This window comes from Sapajus apella, unplaced genomic scaffold (assembly GCF_009761245.1).
Source record: "Sapajus apella isolate SASKATOON/1434 unplaced genomic scaffold, GSC_monkey_1.0 scaffold33, whole genome shotgun sequence".
NCBI classification, from domain to species: Eukaryota; Metazoa; Chordata; class Mammalia; order Primates; family Cebidae; genus Sapajus; species Sapajus apella.
In genome coordinates, this window is record NW_022436973.1 from 6,293,108 (window position 1) to 6,319,019 (window position 25,912).

Genomic DNA, 25,912 nt, shown 5'->3' on the forward strand with positions numbered 1-25,912 from the left:
TCTACTAAAAATGCAAAAAATTAGCTGGGCGTGGTGGTGCATGCCTGTAATCCCAGCTACTCAGGAGGCAGAGGGAGGAGAACTGTTTGAACCCAGAAGGCAGAGGTTACAGTGAGCCAAGATCGTGCCACTGCATGCCAGACTGGGCAACAGAGCAAGACTCAATCTTAAACAAAACCTCCAAGCAAGAAAAAAAAAATCTCTGAATTGGTGTAATGCTAAATCTGTCCCAATATATACAAGTTTTCCATTCCTTACTTTTCCCCTTTTTTCCATTTACTTGATTCCCTCTCCTACAACCGATATCAGATCCTCAAATGGCTCTAGGATAGGAACCATTATTTGTTGAGTATCCACTGTCTAAGCATAAATGGATAAAAATTTCTTATAAGCAGAAATTTTCTGGGAAAAGAGATTAGTTTGTACTGGGTGACCACTTTAATAAGTTGCATGTGGAATTGTGGGAGGACCCCAAGAGGCACACTGGACTAATCAGAAATAGTCACTATCAATCTGATTCTCAGGCTCTTGTTTGGTTGAAGAATATACACAGAGAACCAGAGCTGAGCTATCTAGGGCAGTGGAGGGACATCTTGGAGGTAATATGGCAAAAAAGAAAGGAAATGGGACAACTGGCAGGTCAAGAATGGAAATGTCTAACGGTTAATTGCATTAAGGGTTTTTGTTTGTTTGTTTGTTTGTTTGTTTTTGAGACTGAGTCTTGCTCTGTTGCCCAGGCTGGAGGGCTGTGGTGAGATCTTGGCTCACTGCAACCACTGCCTTCCTGGTTCAAGCAATTGTCCTCCTGCCTCAGCTTCTGGGACTACAGACGGACATCACCATCCCCAGCTAATTTTTGTATTTTTAGTAGAGATGGGGTTTTGCCATGTTGGCCAGGCTGGCCTTGAACTCCTGGCCTCAAGTGATCTGCCCACCTCAGCCTCCCAAAGTGCTGGGATTACAGGTGTGAGCCACCATGCCCCCCCACCCATTTCCTCAATTCTTTGGGTTCAAGTATTCTTAGCTATTATCTTTTAGCTAGTGATTTAAATGAAATGTTTCACTTGTTTTAAACATTGGGGTTACCACTAAATAAAAAATTGAGTTTGTATTATTCCAAATTAAAGGGGAAAAAAAAGCAGCCACAAGGAATCACAAGTATAACTAGGGTAGGGTGAGAAAGGGGAGAGGAGCAAATGAAGGCAGAGTTAGACCCTTAGTTCCTTATAGGCTAGGACAAGGAGCTTGGCTTAACCTTGAAAGGAATGGGGAGTCGCTGCAACATTTTCAAACTTTTGGAGTTTTTGACAATTGAATAGCTTCTGATTGGTTGCAGAAAGCAACCAATCAGAGGCCAGGGTGAAGTTACAAAGTTTTACTTCTATGCAAATAAAGACTCTACCGCAATGAGTCTGATTGGTTGTGGACAGCAACTATTCAGAGACTGGAGTTAAGTTACAAAGTTGCAAACGAAGACTGGCAAGTACTCAGTGTGATTTGTTGCGGACAGTTTCCCATCTGCCATGCAGAAAATGTTCAACGACATAGCCTCTGGTCATTTTGTTATTTAGGCGTGGAAAGTTGGAATTTTCCTTTCAATTTTTAGAAAGTCACGTGAACCAGCCATAGGTTCTTTGCCTCCAGACCGTATTCTCCTGCCTCATTACTGCAGTCCTCTCTGCCCGCCTCGTGTGACTAACACGAGATCAGGATCCGTCTCGTAATAACCCTCACCAGTCCTTCCCCGCGGTCATTTAGAGAATCGCTCACTGGGCACTGGGACGTTGGGGAGAGTCCCAAGAGCCCCTCTTCGTCCTTTTTTTCTAAAAAGGAGCCTGAGGCAGGAGAAACAGTGACAATCCCAGGGCCCATGGATAGAGGAGGCATCTCACTATGCTGCACGAGGCCACCTCGCAGTAGGCATACCAGCCCTGCCCAAACCCAAGAGCCTAACCAGGGAGACGGGCACGTCGCGTGCTTCATCTCCCAAGAGATGGACTACACCTCCCAGCAGGCTCTGCGCGCAGGCTGCGGATCCCTCCGCTCTTTTTTTGCCCTGCCGGCTGGGCCCCCAGCGATCCGCCAAGGGCCAAGGCCAGGTCATTCAGGATCTGTGGTCCGTCTTCTTATCACATTTCCGGAGAGGGAAGGCTAGGAGCTCCGGAGGAAAAAACGGACTTTTTTTGAAGAGAAAAGCGGAGGCAGACGGTGGAAGATAAGGCGCCCCGCAGTCACCGATTTTCGCGCGCTTTGGCGCAGGTGGTTGTGGGTAGCTCGTCCGAGAGAGAGAAAGAAGTCGGGGGCCGTCGCGCGCCGCCCGCGGGGACTGAAGAGATGTTCGAGTACGAGCCCCGCACCGAGGGGGCGGCGGTGGTCGCCGCAGCCGGGGAAGCGCTACAGGCGCTGTGCCAGGAGCTGAATCTGGACGAAGGCAGCGCGGCCGAAGCCCTGGACGACTTCACCGCCATCCGAGGCAACTACAGCCTAGAGGTGAGCGGCGGCAGGTGGGACCGGGGGACCTGACCCTCGCCAGGCCCCACCCCCGCCCCGCCTCTTCCCTGGCCTATGGGGTGGTGGGAGTTTCCCCACTGAGGAGGGTCGCTGCCCAGCCTGACGCCGAGGGGCGGGAAGGCTGGGTGTAACTCAGCCAATCCACCCATCATTTTGAGGCGGGAAACTGAAGCCCCGAAAAAGGAGCGGCCTAGGTCCCGCGCCACTCAGACCCCAGGCCTCCTGAGCACACTTCCCTCTACCCCGCCGAGCGCGCCACAAACGTCGTGGTGCTGCCCTTAAATAGGTAAGAACAAACATAATGGTAAAAGTGAAAATGAATTTGCACGCCAAGACACCACTGCTCAGAGCTTTAAATGGACCCTCTCGCTCAGTTCCGTCTGAACCCCTTCTGCGGTCCTCATTCCACGCAAGAGGAAGCCGACACGTTCCTCTTAGGTTAACCGAACAGCTTAACCCCAGACAGGTTAAGCTACCGGCCCGGGGTCACACTTACTTATACATGGAGCCAGACCCAGAGTCTGAGCCATTTAACCCCCACCCTCTGCTTCACCAGGGTGGAGCTGCTGGTCGCTGGGCAGCAGTTTGATCAAAGCCAATGTGCACACGAAGCTGATCTCAGCCCCGCGTTTCCTCCTCCGTCAGAGCATCGTCCTGATGCTTCCTATCAGTGTCTGGCTCTGAAAAAAATAAATGTCAGTTATAATTACTCGATTTTCCTCATCGTTCTTGCATTTTATCCTCACAACAGCCCTGTGAACATGGCATACCAATGAATACTAGACCTCCTTTCCAGGTGATAATAGCAATGCCCAGAAGGTTGTTTTGCCCAGGGTTATTCTAATACAGAAACCCAGGCCGGGCGCGGTGGCTCATGCCTGTAGCCCAACACTTGGGGAGGCTGAAGTAGGGGGGGCGGATCACTTGAGGACAGGAGTTAGAGACCAACCTGGGCAACATGGTGAAACTGTCTCTACTAAAAGTACAAAAATTAGCTGAGCATGGTGGCACCTGCCTGTAATCACAACTACTCGGGAGGCTTAGGCAGGAGAATCGCTTGAACCCGGGAGGCACAGGCTGCGGTGAACAACAGAGACCACACCACTGCACTCCAGCCTGGGTGACAGAGCAAGACTCTGTCTCAAAAAAAAGAAAGAGGCCAGACCTGTTGGCTCAGCCCTGTAATCCTAGCACTTTTGGAGGCCGAGGTGACTGGATTGCCTGAGCTCAGGATTTCAAGACCAGCCTGAGCAACGTGATGAAATGCTGTCTCTACTGAAAAAAATACAAAAAATTAGTGGGCCTGGCAGCATGTGCCTGTAGTCCCAGCTATTTGGGAGGCTGAGACAGGAGAATTGCTTGAACTGGGGAGGCAGAGGTTGGAGTGAGCTAAGATCGTGCCACTGCACTCCAGTCTGGGCAACAGAGCGAGACTTTGTCTCCAAAAAAAAAAAAAAGAAAAAGAAAGAAACCCAGGCAAGCATAAGGCCAGTGTAGACAGAATTGTGATGAAGTATACTTCCTGTAGCACTCCAGTGGCTTCATGTTCAAAGGCTTTCATGTACCAAGAGGACTGGACCCATGCCCAGGGCACACCGCTGACTCATCACCCAGCAAAATAATTGCTGGGTTCAAAGGCATAGAGTTGGAAATGTTGACTGTATGTGTGTCTGTATATGAAGGAAAAGTACCTGAAAAAGACTCGTGTGTCTTCAGGACTAGATAGACTGGGTAAAGGACAGTGGTCCGCATCTGTGTGTGGCATGACTGGAAAGCTGTGGAAAGAATAAGAAAGTAGGGGAGATTAGAATGAATGGCCCCTCAGTTGAAAACAGATTGATTTTTGAAAGTCTGAGAAAGCATTTCTGACATCCTAGGTCTCATTTGGTCTCTCCTGCAGAAGGTCTGTCATTGAATAAGCATTTACTGTGTCAAACTACAGTCATGGCATGTACCTGTTTCAGATTCTTGAATATGACAAGTTTGTTCCCAGTTTTGTGCTTTATCCATGCTATTCCCTCTGCTTGGAATCTTTCCTCTCACCCCCAACACCAAGAAAGGTTGAAGAGCTAAATATCTAGGTAGGCAGAGTTGAATACATCTTTAATGTTTGCTTTATTTATTTTTTTCTTTCCTTTTTTTTTCCTTAGAAACAGGGTCTTGGCCAGGCACAGTGGCTCATGCCTGTAATCCCAACAGTCATAATGAGTCAGAATCAAGCCAGGGGCCTAATCCCACAGAAAACTTTGGGAAGCCAAGGTGAGCAGAACACCTGAAGTCAGGGGTTCAAGACCAGCCTGGCCAACATGGTGAAACCCCATCTCTACTAAAAATATAAAATTAGCCAGGTGTAGTGACATATACCTGTAATCCCAGCTACTTGGGAGGCCGAGGCAGGAGAATCAATTAAACCTGGGAGGTGGAGGTTGCAGCAAGCCAAGATCGTGCCATTATACTCCACCCTTCACAACAAGAGTGAAACTCCATCTGAAAAAAAATAAATAAATAAAACAACACAAAAACAAAACAGGGTCTTGCTCTTTTGCCCAGGCCTGGAATGCAGTGGCACAATCATAGCTCACTGTAAACTCATACTCCTGGGCTCAAGTGATCTTCCTGCTTCAGCCTCCCTAGTAGCTGAGACTATTGGCATGCACCACTGTGCTCAGCTAATTTTTCAATTTTTTGTGGAGACAGTATCTGACTATGTTGCCTGAGCTAGTCTTGAACTGGTCTCAAGTGATTCTTCTGCCTCAGTCTCCCAGAGCGCTGGGATTACAGGCATGAGCCACAGTGCCTAGCCCAATGTTTGCTCTAGAAAGCACAAATAGGATGGGCGCGGTGGTTCATGTCTGTAATCCCAGCATTTTGGGAGGCTGAGGCAGGCGGATCACCTGAAGTCAGTAGTTTGAGATCATCCTGGGCAACATGGCAAAACCCTATCTCCACTAAAAACATAAAAATTAGCCGGGTGTGGTGGTGTATGCCTGTAATCCCAGCTACCCAGGAGGCTGAGGCAGGAGAATCGCTGGAACCCAGGAGAACAGAGTCTGCAGTGAGTGGAGATTGCACCACTGTACTTTTTGGCAGGCGGGGCAGAGGAAGTCTCTATCAAAAAAAAAAAAAAAAAAAAAAATGTATGAACTGAAATTTTGTATTTATTCTATACAGTGTTTTATTTTCCTTCTCTTTTTTTAAAATCAATTTTTGTTAAAAGGTATTTGGAGTAGTCATTTTTAAATATTTCAGATGGCTTCCTAAAAGTCTTTCTCTGGCTGGGCATAGTGACTCACGCCTGTAGTCCCAGCACTTTGGGAGGCCGAGGCAGGTGGATTGCGAGGTCAGGAGACTGAGACCATCCTGGCCAACATGGTGCAACCCTGTCTCTACTAAAAACATGAAAATTAGCTGGGCTTGGTGGCAGGCGCTTGTAGTCTCAGCTACTCAGGAGGCTGAGGCTGGAGAATCACTTGAACCCAGAAGGCGGAGGTTGCAGTGAGCCAAGATCGTACCACTGCACTGCAGCCAGGCAACATAGCAAGACTCTGTCTCAAAAAAAAAATAAATAAAAAAGTCTTTCTTTAATCCCTACCCCTCTCTGCTCTACCTGACAAGCCCCTGCTCACACTTTTAGTGATTTACAAATTTTGTCATCTTTTGTGATGCCTTCCCTAAACTCTAGTCAAAATCAGTTACCCACTATACTATATTCTCCTACAACGCTTTATCTTCAATTCTTACAGCTTCTAAATCTAACCCAATTATAAATAACAGTATCTGTTTGTCTTCTTAGCTCCAGACCTATGAGATCAGAAACTATTTTTATATTTCTAAGGCCTGACAAATTGGCCTTAGAAATACAAAAAACGGTTTCTGATCTCATAGAATTAATAGAATTTTATGAAATAGGATTTTATAAAATAGAATTGTATTCTATTTTATTCTCATGGAATAAAATAGTTGACTTTTTTAAGGAAAGAAAAACAGGCCAGGCACAGTGGCTCATGCCTATAATCCCAGCACTTTAGAAGGCTGAGGCAGGAGGATCACTTGAACCCGGGAGTTCAAGACCAGCCTGGGCAACATAGTGAGGCCCTATCTCTACAAAAAATAAAATAGACTGGGCATGGCGGGTCACACCTGTTATCCCAACATTTTGGGAGGCTGAGGCAGGTGGATCACTTGAGCCCAGGAGTTTGAGATCAGCTTGGGCAACATGGCAAAACCCCATCTCTACAAAAATTAGCTGGGTGTGGTGGTGTGTGCCTTTAGTCCCAGCTACTCTGGAGGCTAAGGTGGGGGGATTCCTTGAGCCTAGGAGATTGAGGCTGCAGTGGCCCTGATTGCACCACTGCACTCCAGCCTAGGGTAACAGAGTAAGACCCTGTTTTAAAAAGTAAAATAGTCTGGGTGCAGTGGCTCATGCCTGTAATCCCAGTACTTTGGGAGGCGGATCTCTTGAGGTCAGGAGTTCGAGACCAACCTGACCAACACAGTGAAACCCCATCTCTACTAAAAATACAGAAATTAGCTGGGCAGCTGGGAGCAGTAGCTCACGCTTTTAATCCCAGCACTTTGGGAGGCTGAGGCAGGTGGATCACAAGGTCAGGAGTTCAAGACCAGCCTGGCCAACACCATAAAACCACCGCACTCCAGCCTGGGAGACAGAGCTAGACTTTGTCTCAAAAAAAAGGTAAAAAAAGAATTAGTTGGGCATGGTGGCAGCTGCCTATAATCCCAGCTACTCGGGCGGCTGAGGCAGGAGAATCACGTGAACCCGGGAGGCAGAGGTTGCAGTGAGCCGAGATTGCATCATTGCACTCCATCCTAGGCAACAAGAGTGAGACTTCATCTCAAAACAAAAAAAAAAGTAAAATAAAAATCAGTGTATCTTTTATGTCTAAAAAAAAAATCAAAATGATAATTTTAGGTCTTGTATTTTCACCATCTTGCTAGAATTTTTATTTGGTAGCCTGTATCCAAAGGTTCCGTAATATTTGGATGCTATTTCCTAACAATTTTCTTTTTCAAGACAGGGTTTCGCTCTGTCCCCCAGGCTGGAGTTCAGTGGCACAATCAGGGCTCACTGAAGCCTCAACCTCCCTGGCTTCAAGCACTTCTCCCATCTTAGCCTCCAGAGTAACTGGGACTACAGGCTCATGCCACCACGTCCTGCTAGTTTTTTTTGTGTTTTGTAGAGATAGGGTTTTGCCATGTTACCCAAGCTAGCCTTGAACTCCTGAACTCAAGTAGTCCACCCACACCAGCCTCCCAAAGTGCTGGGACTACATGCATAAGTCACCACAACCAGCCCCTATTCCCAAACAATTCATTAATTAAAGCGTCTAAAAATATTCATCCTTAAGCTTACCTGCCTCATTTAGTGCTTTGAGAAAATAAGACTTCTCATTCCTTCAAGGTAGGAACATTGGGTTTATTGAGGGCCACCCCATTTCTCTCTATCTCTTTTAGATTATTTCAAGAAGTCTTTTTATCAGTCTTTTTATCCTTCTAGGATTTGGTCTTAAAGAGAATCTGTGGAACAGTGAATAATAGCCCTGTTATGTTGTGCTATGAGATTACATCTGTAATTTTTTTTTTTTTTTTTAAATAGGGCCTTGTTCTTTCACCCGTGCTGGAATCCAACAGGTCAATCACAGCCCTTAACCTTCTGGCTCAAACAATCCTCCCATCTCAGTTCCCCAAGTAACTGGAACCATAGGCATGTGCCACATGCCCGACTAATTTTTTCCACTACGTTTCCCAGGCTGATCTTGACCTCTTGAGCTCAAGCAATCCTCTGCTTCAGCCTTCCAAAGTGCTGGTATTATGAGCATGAACCACTGTGCCTGGCATTTATCTGTAATTCTTAATTCTTAAACTTCACCTATTGTATTTCGGCAATGAAGTCATGAAGTGATTCTGGCTTGGAGATGTCTCAAGTCTAATGCAGAAAATTGTTGAATTCCCAAATGTCACCTTTTTTGTAGCATTGTAAGTTGAAATATTTGCTAATACGGAGAGCCATGCTTAGTACAGTCATGTGCTGCAAAACATTTCAGTCAGTGATGGACCACACATACCACATACTTTATTTTTGCTGTATCTTTTCTGTGTTTAGATACACAAATAATTACCATTGTGTTATATTTGCCAACAGTATTCAGTATAGTAACATGCTCCACAGGTTTGTAGCCTAGAAGCAATAAGCTGTACCATCTAGCCTAGGTTTAGTAGGCTATGCGATGATGTTTGCACAACGAAATTGCCTAATATTGCATTTCTCAGAATATATCCCTGTCATTAAGCAATGCACGACTATATTTTAAAGATGACGTGTTTTGGGGTAAATAATTCCCCCAAATTTTTACCTGAAAAAAATGACAGTCTCCTTTATGTTGCACAAGATTAGTATTAATTTTTTATGTGTGACTCTGTTGCCAACTTTTTACTCTGTTTTTGCCTTTCCCTGCCAAACTTGTTAAAGAGAAAAATAAAAACAGTAGAAAGAAACTTCAGGATCATCAAGGCCATTTCTAAAATCAAGAAAGTCATACTAATAAATTTTAAGAGAACTCTTCTGATAATTCAGTCATGCTTCCCTTAAAGGCAGGGACACATTCTAAGAAATGCAACATTAGGTGATTTTGTTGTGCAAACTTCGTAGAGTATACTTACGCAAACCTAGATAGCATAGCCTCTTACATACTTAGGCTGTGTAATGTAGCCTATTGCTCTTGGGCTGCAAACCTGTTCAGCATGTTTTTGTACTGAATACTGTAGACGACTATAATGGTAAGTATTTGTGTATCTAAACATAAGAGAGGTACAGTAAATTATAATTTTTTTTTGGTATAGAACAGTTAGAACATACAGTATTATAATCTTTTTTTTTTTTTTTTTTTTTGGAGCTGAACGAAGTGTCCCTGTGTTGCCCAGGCTAGAGTGCAATGGCACAATCTCTGCTCACTGCAGCCTCTGCCTCCCATGTCCAAACAATTCTCCTGCCTCAGACTCCTGAGTAGCTAGGACTATAGGCACGTGCCACCACACCTAGCTAATTTTTTGTATTTTTAGTAGACACAGAGTTTTGTCATGCTGGCCAGGCTGGTCTTGAACTCTGGCCTTAAGTGATCTGCCCGCTCTGGCCTCCCAAAGTGCTGGGATTACAGGTGTGAGCCACCATGCCCAGCCAGTATTACAATCTTAAGTGACTACCATTGTATATGTGGTTCACCGTTGACCAAAATGTTGTTATGTGGCATATGCCTGTATTAGATTTGGCATGTAGGTGAAAGACTTATCTTTTTATTTTTTAAAGACAGGGTCTCGCCTCAGTTACCTATGCTGGAATGTAGTGACGTGAACATAGCTCACTGCAGCCTTGAACTCCTGCACTTAAGCAATCCTCTTGCCTCAGCCACCCAAGTAGCTGGGACTGCAGGCAAGCACCACCATGCCTGGCTAATTTTTTAATTTTCATTTTTAGAGTCAGGGTCTCGCTACATTGCCCTGGCTAGTCTTGAACTCCTGGCCTCAAGTAATACTCACATCTCAGCCTCCCGAGTAACTGGGATTACAAACATGAGCCATCAAGCCAGGTTTTATCTTTAGGTTAATATTAATTTAGCATGTTATAGTTGTAAAAACACAGAACTAAGAGTAAGGAGTTTTATACTCATTGCTGCAACTAACAGCTTTGTGACCTTGGGCAAATCTCTTTACTTCTCTGGCCCTTTGTCTACATAAGGAAAATTGAGACCAGATAATTCTACATATCTTTTGTTTCTAGAATTCAAGCATTTTAACATAATATTGTATCTGTTTTGCTGTTTGTCTTTTGGTTGCCAGGGAGAAGTTACACACTGGTTGGCATGTTCATTATATGTTGCATGCCGCAAAAGCATTATTCCCACGGTTGGAAAGGGTATCATGGAAGGCAACTGTGTTTCACTCACAAGAATACTACGTTCAGCTAAATTGAGGTAAACCACTTTGATGTTTTCAAATGTTGTTATGTAAGCTCTAAATTTTAGAATCAGTTTTCTCTTATTTTGAAATCATTTGACTTCATTTAATTCTTTTTTTTTTTTTTTCCTGAGATGGAGTTTCGCCCTTTTTGCCCAGGCTGGAGTACACATCTCAGCTCACTGCAACCTCCACCTCCCAGGTTCAAGCCATTCTTCTGCCTCAGCCTCCCAAGTAGGTGGGATTACAGGCGCCTATCACCATGCCTGGCTAATTTTTGTATTTTTAGTAGAAATGGGATTTCACTGTGTTGGCCAGGCTAGTCTTGAACTCCTGACCTCAGGTGATCTGCCTGCCTCAGCCTCTCAAAGTGCTGGGATTACAGGCATGAGCCTGTAAAAAGGCGCCTGGCTTTTTTTCTTTTTTGAGTTGTAGCCTCACTGTATCGCCCAGGCTGGAGTGTAGTAATGCAATCTTGGATTACTGCAACCTCTCCCTCCCGGGTTCAAGTGATTCTTGTGCCTCAGCCTCCCTAGTAGCTGGGATTACAGGTGTGCATCACCACGCCCAGCTAATTTTTTGTATTTTTTTAAGTAGAGATGGGATTTTACCATGTTCATCAGGCTGGACTCAAACTCCTGACCTCAAATGATCTGCCCGCCTGGGCCTCCCAAAGTGCTAGGATTATAGATGTGAGCCACTGCATGCCATCATTTAATTCTTAATTTGTTATAACATAGATAATCCTTTCCCAATTTTCATATCCTTTCTCTGCCATTCTTTCCTAAATTCTGCTAGAAACCTCTGTGTTAAATCTTTTTTTTTTTTTTTTTTTTTTTTTTGGGGAAGGGACTTTTTTTCCCCCCCGGGGGGGGGGTGGGTTTTTAGATTTTTGGTCTCCAACCTCTGCCTTCTAAGCTCGAGCAATCCTCCCACCTCAGCCGGCCGAGTAGCTGGGACTACAGGTGCATTTTACCACGCTCAGATAATTTTTGTATTTTAGTAGAGACAGGGTTTCACCATGTTGGGCAGGCTGGTCTCAAACTCTTGCCTCAAGTGATCTACCTGCCTCTGCCTCCCAAAGTGCTAAGATTACAGGAATGAGCCATGGCACCCAGCCTCCCCCAAAATGTTTTTAAGTGGATTTTTAATGCTAAAAGAGCAGTTACCCCAATGTGTTTCTTCAAATAAAAATGTTAAATTATATTATTTGCTTTGACTTATAATAATTTGGGCTGTTTTCAACATTTCAACTTAAATATAATTTTTTTTTAACTTTTATTACTGTTATTATTTGAGATAAAATCTTAACTCTATTGCCCAGGCTAGAGTATGGTAACATGATCTCGGCTCCCTGCAACCTCTGCCTCCCAGATTCAAGCAATCCTCCTACCTCACCCTCCTGAGTAACTGGGACTACGGGTGTGTGCCACCATGCCCAGCTAATTTTTGTAGCTCTTTTTTTTTTTTTTTTTTTTTTTCTTAAGAGATGGGGTTTCACCATGTTCTGCAGGCTGGTCTCCAAGTCCTGAGCTCAGGGGATCCACCCGCCTTTGCCTCCCAAAGTGCAGGGATTACAGGTGTGAACCACCACACCTGGTCCCATCTCTGGATTATACCTAATACAATGTAAATACTGTGTAAGTAGTTGTTACACTGTATAGTTTAGGGAATAATCACAAGAAATAAAGTTGGTACATGTTCAATACGGACAAAACCATCCTTTTTTTCCAAATATTTTTTGTTGTGTGATTGAAACCATGGATGTGGAACTCACAGATATGGAGAGTCAGCTTGCCTGCGTGTGTGTGTGTGTGTGTGTGTGTGTGTGCGCGCGCACGCACGCGCGTGCACGCATATGGTGGCAGCGGAGGTGGTAGTGGTGGTGGGGTAAAATATACATAACATAAAATTCGTAAAATTGACTATTTTTAAGTTCGGTGGCATTATGTACCTTCACCTTCACTTTGTTAATCATCACCACCACCATCTCCTGAACTTTCTTATCTTCCCAAACTATACCCATTAAACAGTAACTCAGCTGCTTAGCTGTTGTCTGGCCCAGCTCAGCCTCGGTAAACTGTGCTGTGCTCTGCTCCACTAAGGTGCAGGGCTGACCCTGTCAGCACTGGCAGGGGACATGGCTGTCCCCAGCCTGAGGAGGAGGAAAAGAAGGAGGTAGGCAGATCCCTGGAGGTTTCTGCTTGTGGTGTTCTTGTCCCGAAGCCCCTGCATTGTCCCTTAGTGAGACAGAAACCTTATGACCCTGGCCCAGCCAGACTACTTTTTAGTGTCTACAAAAAAATTTTACAAAGAATATTAGTAAGGTGTGGTGATATGCACCTGTAGTCCTAGCTGTCTTGGGAGGGTGAGGCAGGAGGATCGCTTGAGTCCAGGAGTTCAGACTATAGTGAGCTTTGATCATGCCACTATACTCTAGCCTAGGTAACAGAGCAAGACCCTTCTCAAAAAAGAAAAAAAAAAAACAACTTCAAGCCCAGCATCTAAAAATCTCAACTGGCTGACCCCTGGACTCAAAAACTAAGTGTCTATATCCCAGATAAATTGGATAACATCACTAAGTTAATGTCCGTTACAAAGACCCAAATAAAAGATTGGCTAAACAGCTGGTTTAGATCTTGGGAAACTTGATAACAAAAAAATGTTACTTACTCTAAAAATTATAATCATTTGTTTGTCTACACTGCTGTTATGGCATTTGTTTTGGGGGGAGTTTTTTTTCTTTTCTTTTTTTTTTGCCTGGCCTGAAACAGGGTCTCTGTGGCTTCAGCTAGAATGTAGTGGTGCCATCTCTGCTCACTGCAGTCTCTACCTCCTTGGCTCAGTTGATAGGACTTAAAGTAACTGGGACTTACAGGTGCACACCACCATGCCAGGCTAATATTTGTAGTTTTTTGTTTTGTTTTGTTTTGTTTTTTGTAGAGATGGGGTTTCACCACATTGCCCAGGCTGGTCTTGAACTTCTGAGCTCCAGAGGTCTGCCCGCCTTGGCCTCCTGAAGTACTGGGATTATAGGCATGAGCTACCGCACCTGGCTGCATTTGTTTACAATTAAGTCAAGGCATAACTGCAAAGCCTGGAATAATGATTGCTCAAAGAATTGCTTTCACTGAAGAGAATGAGACATATTCTCGCTCTGTCTTGCTCTGTCTCCCAGGCTGGAATGCAGTGGCATGATCTTGGCTTACTGCAACCTCTGCTTCCCAGTTTCAAGTGATTCTCCTGCCTCAACCTCCTGAGTAGCAGGGACTAGAGGCGCGTGCCACCACACCCGGCTAATTTTTTGTATTTTTAATAGAGATGGGGTTTCACCATATTAGCCAGGATGGTCTGAATCTTCTGACCTCGTGATCCACCCACCTTGGCCTCCCAAAGTGCTGGGATAACAGGAGTGAGCCACCATGCCTGGCCCCTTCTGTGGGTCCTAAAGAGGCTATACATATGGAAGACTTCTGTGTTGTACAAAAATTAGGCCAGGCATGGTGGCTCACACCTATAATCCCAGCACTTTGGGAGGCCAAGGTGGGTGGATCACCTTAGTCAGGAGTTTGAAACCAGCCTGACCAAAATGGAGAAACCCTATCTCTACTAAATATACAAAATTGGCCAGGCGTGGTGGTGCATGCCTGTAATCCCAGGTACTCAGGAGGCTGAGGCAGGAGAATCACTTGAACCTGGGAAGTGGAGGTTTTGGTGAGTCAAGATCAAGCCATTGCACTCCAGCCTGGGCAACAAGAACGAAACTCCATCTCAAAAAAAAAAAAAAAAAAAAAAATATACCAAAACAGGGGGGCGTGTCCATTTAATCTCAACTACTCGGGAGGCTAAGGCAGGAGAATTGCTTGAACCTGCGAGGTGGAGGTTGCAGTGAGCCAAGATCGTGCCACTGCACTCCAACCTTGGAAACAGAGCGAGACTCCAACTCAAAAAAAAAAAAAAGGTGAACAGATTAATACTTCAAACATATTTACACATATTTACTGCAACATTTTTGGAGTAGTGTTGTGGGAGGTTTTTTTAACAGCCTTATTGAGATATTACCACATACCATATAATTCATCCATTTAAACTATACAGTTGCATGATTTTTTGTATTTTCAGAGTTGTGAAATCCATTTTAGAACATTTCATCACCCCTAAAAGAAACTCCTGTTAGCATTCACTTTTTATTACAACCCCACACCTACCTCTTGGTAACCATTGATCTAACTTCTGTCTCTATGAAGTTTTCTATTCTGGACATTTTATATAAATGGAATCATATAATATGTGGTCTTCTGTGTTGGCTTCTTTGATTTAGGATAATGGTTTCAAGGTCCATCCATGATGCAGCATGTATCAGCAGTTCTTTTTATGGTTGAATAATATTCCATTCATAGATATACCACATTTTGTTTATTCATTTATTAGTTATTTCCGCCTTTTGGCTATTATGATTAGTGTTGCTATGAACATTTGTATACAACTTTTTATGTGGATATATCTTTTTATTTCTTTTGAGCATGTATAGAGAGGAGTGGAATTGCTGAGTCATATGGTGACTGTATGTTTAACCTTTCTTTGAGACAGAGTCTCACTCTGTCACCCAGGCTAAAGTGCAGTGGCATGATCTCGGCTCACTACAGCTTTCGCCTCTTGGGTTTAAACGATTCTTGTGCCTCAGCCTCCTGAGTGGCTGGGATTACAGGTGTGTACCACCATGCTCAGAGAATTTTTGTATTTTTTAGTAGAGACAGGTTTTCACCATGTTGGCCAGGCTGGTCTCAAATTCCTGGCCTCAAGTGATCTGCCTGCTTCAGCCAACCAAAGTGCTATGATTACAAGCGTGAGCCACTGCTCTCAGCCCTATGTTTAACCTTTTGAGGAACTATCAGGCTGTTTTCCAAGGTGGCTATACCAGTTTACAGCCGCACCAGGAGTTTACAAGGCTTCCAGTTTCTCCACATTCTTGCCAGTTCTTGCTATTATCCATCCTTTTTATTGTAGCCATCCCAGTTTTGATTTGCATTTCCCTGATAGCTAATGATGTTGAGCATCTTTTCATGTGCTTGCTAGGATAGTGTATTCTCTTTTCTCTCTCTCTCTTAAATTTTTTTTTTTTTTCTGTGACAGGGTCTTGCTCTGTCACCCAGGCTGGAGTGCAGTGGTGCAATCATGGCTCACTGCACTCTCAGTCTCCCAGGCTCAAGCGATCTACCCACCTCAGCTCCCCAAGTAGCTAAGACCACAGGTACATGCCACCATGTCAAGCTAATTTTTAAACTTTATGTAGAGACAGTGTCTCTCTATATTGCCCAGGCTGGTCTCAAACTCCTGGACTCAAGCTATCCTCCCTTACTCAGCCTCCCAAAGTGCTACCATTACAGGTGTAAGCTACCATGCCAGCCTTAAAATATTTTTAATATTTTTTTTATAAGATGAGATCACACTATGTTGCCCAGTCTTATCTTGAATTCCTTGGCTCAGGCAATCCTCCTGCCTAAGACTCCTGAATATCTGGGACTGCAGGTGCATGCTGCCACACCCAGTTTGACTAATGTATTCTTTTTTCTTCTTCTTCTTCTTTTTTTTTGAGACAGGGTCTCGCTCTGTCACCCAGGCTGGAATTCAGTGGTATCACAGCTCACTGCAGCCTTGACCTCCTGGACTCAAGCAGTCCTCTTACCTAAGCCCCTTGAGTAGCTCGGACTATAGGTGTACACCACCAAGTCTAGCTAATTTTTAAATTTTTTGTAGAAAATAGGTCTCACTATGTTGCCCAGGCTGGTCTCAAACTCCTGGGCTTAAGCTGTCCTCCTACCTCAGCCACCCAAAGTGCTAGGATTACAGGTGTGAGCCACTACACCTAACAGTAGCATATTCTTTATAACAGAATCCCAATGAATAGAAAGCTGTGAAGTTTACTTTGCTCCTTACTTTAGTCTTAAAAGTTGTAATCATGGTTTAAGTGATAACAGTGCTATAAGGTTTGTATGTTTTTTCCAAACACTCTGATGCATTTTGTTCTAGTCTAGGAAAGCCATTCTTGTGAGAACAGTATGTACAATGCGTTATATGATGATGTAGTCAAGGCTCTTGTTTATAGAAAGCAGGTGTCAGCCTAGGCAACAAAAAGTGAGACCCCATCTCTTAAAAACTTTTTAAAATTAGCTGGGTGTGTTGGCACATTCCTGTAGTCCCAACTACTTGGGAGGCTGGGGCAGGAGGATCTATCACTTGAGCCCAGGAAGTCGAGGCTGCAGTGAGCCACGACCACACCACTGTACTCCAGCCTTAGTGACAGAGTGGGACCCTGTCTCAAAAAAATAAAAGATATCACTTACCAACTTTGGCTAACTTAAGGAGAAAGGAAGTATTGGATAGGTGATAAACTCTTTAGGATGACTTAAGAAGACTAGGCTTAGAAAAGGCCAGGAACAAAAGGAGGCTGGCCACACAGCCAAAAAGCATATCAGAGAATCCATCTAGCAAGGACACAGTTTGCATTGCTAGCAGTGCTGTCCCTGGACATTGCCACTTTATTTGCCCCAGGAGCTAAATATTGCTATAGATCCCACTATAAGGATTTACCACTTCCTCACTTCTCTGCAGCACCAGCTTCAGATCAAAATCTCAAGCAGATGTATCTCATAAAGGATATCAGATTATATGCCTTCATCCTGGCTGCCAGTAAAGCTGATCTGTCTAGTGGTAGACAAGGCTCAAAAGTGGAAATTTCCTCAAAGCAAAGGGTTTCACATACTGATCATCCAAAAATGAAAACAATTTTTTTTTTGAGAAGGAGTTTCACTCTTGTTTCCCAGGCTGGAGTGCAGTGGCTCTGTTTAGGCTCACCACAACCTCCACCTCCCGGGTTCAAGTGATTCTCCTGCCTTAGCCTCCCAAGTAGCTGGGATTACAGGCACCTGCCACCATGCCTGGCTAATTTTGTATTTTTAGTAGAGGTGGGGTTTCTCCATGTTGGTCAGGCTAGTCTTGAACTCCCTACCTCAGGTGATCCACCCGCCTCGGCCTCCCAAAGTGTTGGGATTACAGGCATGAGCCACCACACCCAGCCAAAAACAAAAATATTTAAGTCTTCTATAAGGATATAATTTTTTTTTTTTTTTTTTGAGACGGAGTTTTGCTCTTGTTCCGCAGGCTGGAGTGCAATGGCGCGATCTCGGCTCACCGCAACCTCTGCCTCCTGGGTCCAGGCAATTCTCCTGCCTCAGCCTCCTGAGTAGCTGGGATTACAGGCATGCGCCACCATACCCAGCTAATTTTTGTATTTTTAGTAGAGACGGGGTTTCACCACGTTGACCAGGATGGTCTCGATCTCTTGACCTCGTGATCCACCCGCCTCGGCCTCCCAAAGTGCTGGGATTACAGGCGTGAGCCACCGCGCCCGGCAAGGATATAATTTTTTGTGAGCCACAAAATATTTAGTAATTTGACAAATTTTTCGCTGCTATTGTTAAGAATCTTTTAATGAGATTCTTAAGAGTGTCAGATTTTAATGAGCATATCTAGAGTTTGAATGCTATATTAGGACATTTTACGTTACTATGAGGGAATACCTGAGGCTGGGTGACTTATTTTTTTAAAAAAAGAGCTTTAATTGGCCCAGGGTTCTGCAGGCCATATAGGAAGCATGGGGCTGGCATCTGCTCTTGGTGAGGGCCTCAGGAAGTTTACAGTCATGGTGGAAGGTGAAGCGGGAGGAAGAATATTATATGAGAACAGGAGCAATTGAGGGTGGGAAGTGCCACACTCTTTTAAAGGACCAGATCTCATGTAAGAACTAAATTCATTACCATGAGGACAGCACTAAGCCATTCGTGAGGGATCTGCTCCCATGACCCAAACACCTCCCACTAGGCCCACCTCCAGCATTGGAAGTCACATTTCTTTTTCATTTTTTTGAGACAGGGTCTTACTCTGTTGCCCAGGTGGGAGTGCAGTGGCATGATTATGACTCACTGCAGCTTCAATCCCCCAGGCTCAAGTGATCCTCCTACCTCAGCTTCCTGAGTAGCTGGGCCCACAAGCATACACCACCATGCATGATTAACTTGAAAAAATTTTTTTTTGAGATAGTCTCATGCCCTTGCCCAGGCTTCAGTGCAGTGGTGCAATCTCAGCTCACTACAACCTCTGCCTCTCGGGTTCAGGCAGTTCTCATGCCTCAGCCTCTCGAGTAGCTGGAATATAGGCATGTGCCACCATGCCCGGCTAATTTTTGTATTTTTAGTTGAGACGGGTTTCACCATGTTGGTCAGGCTGGTCTTGTGATCCTGACCTCGTGGTCCACCTGCCTTGGCCTCCCAAAGTGCTAGGATTATAGGCATGAGCTACTGCACCTGGCCAACTTTTAAATTTTTTGTAGAGACGAGTTCTGACTATGTTACCTAGGCTGTTCTCAAACTGGTGGGCTCAGGTGATCCTCCATCCTCACCCTCCCAAAGTGTTGGGATTACAGGCATGAGCTACCATGTCCAGCCAAGGAAATTACATTGCAACATGAGATTTGGAGGGGACAAAACATCCAAACCATGTTAAACAGCTTTGGATGATTTGCTGTTAATGTCTTCTGTTGCCTTAAAAAAGGAAAAAATTATAAGTATTGGCCGGGCATGGTGGCTCACACCTGTAATCCAAGCACTTTGGGAAGCCAAGGCAGGTGAATCACCTGAGGTCAGGAGTTCAAGATCAGCCTGGGTGACATGGTGAAACCCATCTCTACTTAAAATACAAATATAGCCAGGCATCGTGGTGCATGCCTGTAGTCCAGCTGTCAAGAGGCTGAGGCAGGAGAATTGCTTGATTGGGAGGCAGAGGTTGCAGTGAGCTGAGATCATACCACTGCACTCCAGCCAGGGCAACAGAGTGCGACTCCATTTCAAAATATATGTGTGTGTGAGTGTATGTGTATATATATACGTATGATTCTGTATATATTGGTAGATCTTTAATTAAGTGAGCTTTGACATGACAGGTTTTTCTTCTAAAATCACACTAACATTAAAAATGCACCCAGAATTGGGCCGGGCATGGTAGCTTGCTTGAACCCAGGAAGCTGAAGTTGCAATGAACCAAGATGGTGCCACTGCACTCCCACCTGGGCAGCAGAGCTATTAAGTTTTTTCTGAGTATGTGCTACCTTCTTTACTTTTGGTGGTGGCAACACATACATTGGAACTCAAACTCTTGAATTTTACTCCTAACCTGTAGCAATCTGGTGCTTTGCAATCAAATTCTCATTTGGAAAATGGGATTGTCTTTCCATTTGGGAGACTTCTGTTTTTCCTCAAACTAATTTTATAACCTATTAATCTGTTAACTAACATTAACTTTGTAAATTTTATGCAGAATATTGTCTAGGTGATGTAGAGAATAAAGGAATTAGATAGGTGCTTTTACTTCCTCCATATAAGTTACGCTTTATGTGATAACCACTAATTAATAACCTATATTCCCCTGGTGATCCTGGAAACCAAAGTAATTTTATAGTGAGGATTTTTGTTTGTTTGTTTTAATTAAATTTAGGCTTGAGGGGTGGTATTTGATCATTGTTCATGTGAGACAGTGTCTTACTTTGTCACCCAGGCTAGAGTGCATGATCGACGCTCACTGCAGCCTTGACCTTCTGGGCTCAAGCAATTCTACCTCAGCCTCCCAAGTACCTAGAGCTACAGGTGCATGCCACCATGCCCAGTTAACTTTTAAAATTTCTGTAGAGATGAGATCTTACTATGTTGCCCGGGGAGTCTGGCTTTTTAATAAAAATCTTAGTTGTGAATAGAATGTTTCCTTTTCAGTCCATTATATAAATGAATTTTAAAGGTGCCCTTTTTCTTTTTTTTTTTTTAGTTTAATACAGTTTTTTAGTAAAATGAAGAAATGGATGGACATGTCAAACCTACCACAAGAATTTCGTGAACGTATAGAAAGGCTAGAGAGAAATTTTGAGGTGTCTACTGTAATTTTCAAAAAATTTCAGCCAATTTTTTTAGACATATTTCAAAATCCATATGAAGAACCACCAAAGTTACGAAGCAGGAAGCAGAGGTGAGCCCTTAATCCATATATAATAAAGACTATGACACAAACTAAGAGAATTTACTTTTTTGAAAGTCAACTTTTTATGAAAAGTATTCCTGCAAAGAACTTAATTATTTTCTTTTTAAATTCATGTACAATTATCTATACCTGGAAATTCAGGGTAATACTTTTACTTATTTTTCTATGTTCTGTTTTTTTTTTTTTTTTTTGAGAAGGAGTCTCAGTCTGTTGCAAAGGCTGGCATAGGCTGGCATGATCTCAGCTCACTGTAACCTCCGTCTCCTGGGTTCAAGCGATTCTGCTGCCCCAGCCTCTGGAGTAGCTGGGATTACAGGCGCATACCACCATACCCAGCTAATTTTTTATATATATTTTTTTGAGACGGAGTTTCACTCTTGTTGCCCAGGCTGGAGTGCAATGGCACGATCTCAGCTCACCGCAACCTCCACCTCCCAGGTCCAGGCAATTGTCCTGCCTCAGCCTCCTGAGTAGCTGGGATTAGAGGCATGCACCACCACGCCCAGCTAATTTTGTATTTTTAGTAGAGATGGGGTTTCTCCATGTTGGTCAGACTGATCTCGAACTCCCGACCTCAGGTGATCTGCCTGCCTCAGCCTCCCAAAGTGCTGGGATTACAGGTGTGAGCCACCACGCCCAGCCTAATTTTTTGTATTTTTAGTAGAGACAAGGTTTCACCATGTTGGCCAGAGCTGGTCTTGAACTCCTGACCTCACGTGATTCACCTGCCTCAGTCTCCCAAAGTGCTGGGATTACAGGTGTAAGCCACTGTACCCGGCCCTATGTTCTGATTATTTTATGCAGATTGGAAAGGCTTACTTAAGTCCATTTCATAAGTGATAGATTACTTTTCTTCATGAATGGAATTTCATGTGTAATTTGATCTATTTGATATTTATATTTACTATTTCAATTTATATGATATTTAACAAGATAGTCAGACACAAAGTAATTTTTTTCCCTTTTTAGGAGGATTCCTTGCAGTGTTAAGGACCTGTTTAATTTCTGTTGGACACTCTTTGTTTTTACTAAGGGTAAGATGGCACTTTCAGTGGTCTTACATTTCTGCTGTGGGAACTTGGTGCTATTTGACATGAGAAGTTTCTGTTTTTGTGTCTTTTTTTTTTTTTTTCTTATAAAGGTAATTTTCGGATGATTGGGGATGACTTAGTAAACTCTTATCATTTACTTCTGTGCTGCTTGGATCTGATTTTTGCCAATGCCATTATGTGCCCAAATAGACAAGACTTGCTAAATCCATCATTTAAAGGTAAGACCTTTCATTTATTTTTGAAAAATGATTATCAGTTTTTAGAAAAAGACTTTTAAAAGTTGACCATGTTTTTTTCCCTCTGTTCCTCTTCCTACACTGTCAAACTAGGTTTACCATCTGACTTTCATACTGCTGACTTTAGGGCTTCTGAGGAGCCACCCTGCATCATTGCTGTACTATGTGAACTGCATGATGGACTTCTAGTAGAAGCAAAAGGAATAAAGGAGCACTACTTTAAGCCATACATTTCAAAACTCTTTGACAGGAAGGTACTGTACTTATAATTAAATGACTGAGATGCTTACAGGTCAGCAGTAATGTCTAAAGAAAAAAATGTTTTAAGCAAGTTCTCAACAATATAGAACTCAGGGTCAGGATTCCCAGGCTTTAGCCTCTGCTGTAATTCAGAATTTCTTTATGAGCTTGTGTGATGTGAGAAACAGCTGTTGAAAAATGTGACCAACTATTATATGTACTGTTAGGTAAACATACTGTCAGAGGCAACTGATAAAGAATTGTAAAGAACAGAATAGGCCAGGTGTGGTGACTCAGGCCTGTAATCCCAACACTTTGGGAGGCCAAGGCGGGCGGATCACCTGAGGTCAGGAGTTCAAGACCAGCCTGACTGACATGGAGAAACCCTGTCTCTACTAAAAAAAAAAAAAAACAGAATAGAACATCAGAGTAAAGCTGACAAAGAATTAGGAAAGACAGGAAGTCAGAATAAGCTGGCTAGCTTACTGCCATAATTTGAATAACTGCTGACTGTTTACTAAAAGTAGGATAATGTGTAACAACTACAGTTTTAATTCCATGTAAATCAAGCAGAAAATCCATTATAGTTTTGTAGCCACTTGTACAGGCTATCTGTGTGCATTCTGGATATTTTCTCCTCAGTCATTAACTTATTTCTACATTGATGAATTGGCTTGTTCTTTTGGGTCTCAATTTCTTATTTCCCCAACATCAAGCCATTAAATGTAGTTAGGCCTCAAACCAAAAAAAAAAAAAAAAGTTTAAAAAAATGTTATTTGCAGGGCCGGGTGCGGTGGCTCAAGCCTGTAATCCCAGCACTTTGGGAGGCCGAGGCGGGTGGATCACGAGGTCAAGAGATCGAGACCATCCTGGTCAACATGGTGAAACCCCGTCTCTACCAAAAAAAAATACAAAAAATTAGCTGGGCATGGTGGCGTGTGCCTGTAATCCCAGCTACTCAGGAGGCTGAGGCAGGAGAATTGCCTGAACCCAGGAGGCGGAGGTTGTGGTGAGCCGAGATCGCGCCATTGTACTCCAGCCTGGGTAACACGAGTGAAACTCTGTCTAAAAAAAAAATAATAATAAAAAAAATTAAAAAAAAAATGTTATTTGCATGCTAAATAGGTTTTCATAGTCTGAAAGAAATATTTAATAATTCTGTTTTGTGTGTGTATTATAACTTAATATGGAAATTTAAATAAATTATGTGTGTATTAATCTGTAAATTTAGATAAATGTTTTTGTGTATGTATTAATATGCTTAATGATATGGTATCCCAAAATAATTTTTTCTTCACAGATACTAAAAGGAGAATGCCTCCTGGACCTTTCAAGTTTTACTGATAATAGGTAAATATGTAGTACTAATGGTGCCTGGCAAATCACAAGTATTTGTTAATTTATTAAAATTTGTTAAGCATAACATTACATCAAAGTAAAACGTCCAAATTCAAGTTCTCTCTGCTTTAGTGGCATTGAATGGGTATTATCACTAAGAGTCATTGGCTTTAAATACATTTATTTTAAGAAATCAAGGCCGAGCACAGTGGCTCGCACCTGTAATCCCAGCACTTTGGAGGGCCAAGGCAGGCAGATTGCTTGAGCTCAGAAGTTGGAGGCCAGCCTGGACAACATGGTGAAACCCTGTCTCTACATAAAATACAAAAATCAGAAATCAGCTGGACATAGTGACGTGAGCCTGTAGTCCCAACTACTTGGGAGGCTGAGGTAGGATGGATCGTTTGAATCCAGGAGATCGAGGTTGCAGTGAGCTGTGATTGCACCACTGCACTTCAGCCTAGGTGACAGAGCGAGACCCTGTTTCAAAAAAAAAAAGAAGAAAGAAAGGCCAGGCATGGTGGCTTACGCCTATAATCCCAACACTTTGAGAGGCCGAGGCAGGCGGATCACTTCAGGTCAGGAGTTTGAGACCAGCCTGGCCAACATGATGAAACGCCATCTCTACTAAAAATACAAAAATTAGCTGGAAGTTTGAGACCAGCCTGGGAAACCCCATCTCTACTAAAAATACAAAAATTCGCCAGATTTGGTGACGCATGCTGGTAGTCCCAGCTACTTGGGAGGCTGAGGCAGGAGAATTGCTTGAACCTGGGAGGCAGAGGTTGCAATGAGCTGAGATCATGCCACTGTATTCCAGCCTGGGTGACAGAGTGAGACTCTTTAAAAAAAAACAAAAACAAATAGACAAAACAGCTACTCCCGTGAGAAACTTATAAATGGACCCAGTCACTCTGTATTTGATGTTACATCATTAGTACATGTTGGCAGTGCCCTTATTTCTTTTCTTTCTTTCTTTTTTTTTTTTTTTTGAGATAGAGTCTTGCCCAGTTGCCAGGCTAGAGTGTAGTAGTGTGATCTTGGCTCACTGCAACCCCCACCTCCCATAATTCAAAGCAACTATTGTTCTGTTAGTGATCAGAACCCATTGTCATTAATCAGATTCAACTAGTTTTCAGATTAAGTATAGGTCGTCACTTTTTTACTCACTTTTCAAAGTAACTCACTGGCCTTGTAAATGAATGTGAAGAATGTGCATAATCAGGTAGGACCCTCTGATATTGTTAGATGGGCAGAGTTAAAAATTAGTTGTCAAGTTTTCTAAGCTGTAAACACTAAAGCCGTCTTCAAGTCAAGATAAATCCATTGTATAACTTAGTATTATTATTATAGCTTAAAATAATTCTCTTTGCAGCAAAGCAGTGAATAAAGAGTATGAAGAATATGTTCTAACTGTTGGTGATTTTGATGAGAGGATCTTTTTGGGAGCAGATGCAGAAGAGGAAATTGGAACACCTCAAAAGTTCACTGGTGACATCTCACTAGGGAAAATGACAGCACAGGCTAATGTGGAGTATAACCTTCAACAACACTTTGAAAAAGTAATATAACCTAGCCTGGCCTCAATCTTGAATGATCTTTTTCTCTGTGTGTGTGATTCTACTAACAGCAGAAGCACCTTTCAAGTTAAATCTTGATTTTCTTCTACTAATTCATATTTCCCATGAAAGCCTTAAAAGGTAATTTTTAAAACTGGCATTTAGTATTTTTATCTTATTTCTTACTATTCATTTTTTACATCCATTTTCCCAGCATGCCTTGGTTTATTAGTAGAGTATGTTTCTTTTGACATAAAGAGGAAGTTTTGCTTTCTTACCATTCTTTCTTTGCTTCAACTTAGCCTCTATTTCATTGCTTTAAAATTTAGTTTGCTTTCCTACCCATGACACAAACTATGTGTTTTTCTGTAACTTAAGCCATAAAACTCAGGACTCGATTGTTAATGGCCAAGGCTTAATTCTGTATTTATGGGTAAAATGGGTTGGAGGAAGAGATCCAATGGAAAATTCACTTATCTAGAACATAGAAAACCCCAAGTTTTAGTCCAAACTTTGTCAGCTGAAACAAGTTTTTTAATTTCTCTGTTCTCGTTTCCTCATATATAATATTAAAATATGTATACATTATCTTTCAAATCAGTGATGTGACGATTAAATGAAATTATATGTAGAAAGTGCTTTAAAAATGTTATTTAAATATAAGGATGTTATTAGCATAGTACTGCTAAAAGTTTCATGGATATTATGAATAGAGAAGATGATATATGTACTGAATTAAACACATAATGAGGAAGATGATAACTTTTAAAAACTCACAGATTTTTCTTTTCTGACAGAAAAGATCATTTGCACCTTCTACCCCACTGACAGGACGGAGATATTTACGAGAAAAAGAAGCACTCATTACTCCTGTTGCATCAGCCACCCAAAGTGTGAGCCGGTTACAGAGTATTGTGGCTGGTCT

The 25,912-nt window shown here is 42.9% G+C and overlaps 1 protein-coding gene across 1 annotated transcript in view; it reads left to right on the top strand.

Annotated features, from left to right (window-relative positions):
- The first annotated feature begins 2,051 nt into the window (after nt 1-2,051).
- RBL1 (RB transcriptional corepressor like 1) overlaps nt 2,052-25,912 on the top strand; it is a 78,628-nt gene continuing 54,767 nt past the window's right edge. Inside the window, exons 1-9 of the mRNA XM_032295013.1 lie at nt 2,052-2,490; nt 10,363-10,496; nt 20,353-20,550; nt 21,532-21,596; nt 21,704-21,832; nt 21,944-22,104; nt 23,391-23,440; nt 24,804-24,990; nt 25,785-25,908. Of these exons, the coding sequence (XP_032150904.1) occupies nt 2,335-2,490; nt 10,363-10,496; nt 20,353-20,550; nt 21,532-21,596; nt 21,704-21,832; nt 21,944-22,104; nt 23,391-23,440; nt 24,804-24,990; nt 25,785-25,908 (1,204 nt within the window). The 5' untranslated portion in view covers nt 2,052-2,334. The remainder of the gene's footprint in view (nt 2,491-10,362; nt 10,497-20,352; nt 20,551-21,531; nt 21,597-21,703; nt 21,833-21,943; nt 22,105-23,390; nt 23,441-24,803; nt 24,991-25,784; nt 25,909-25,912) is intronic.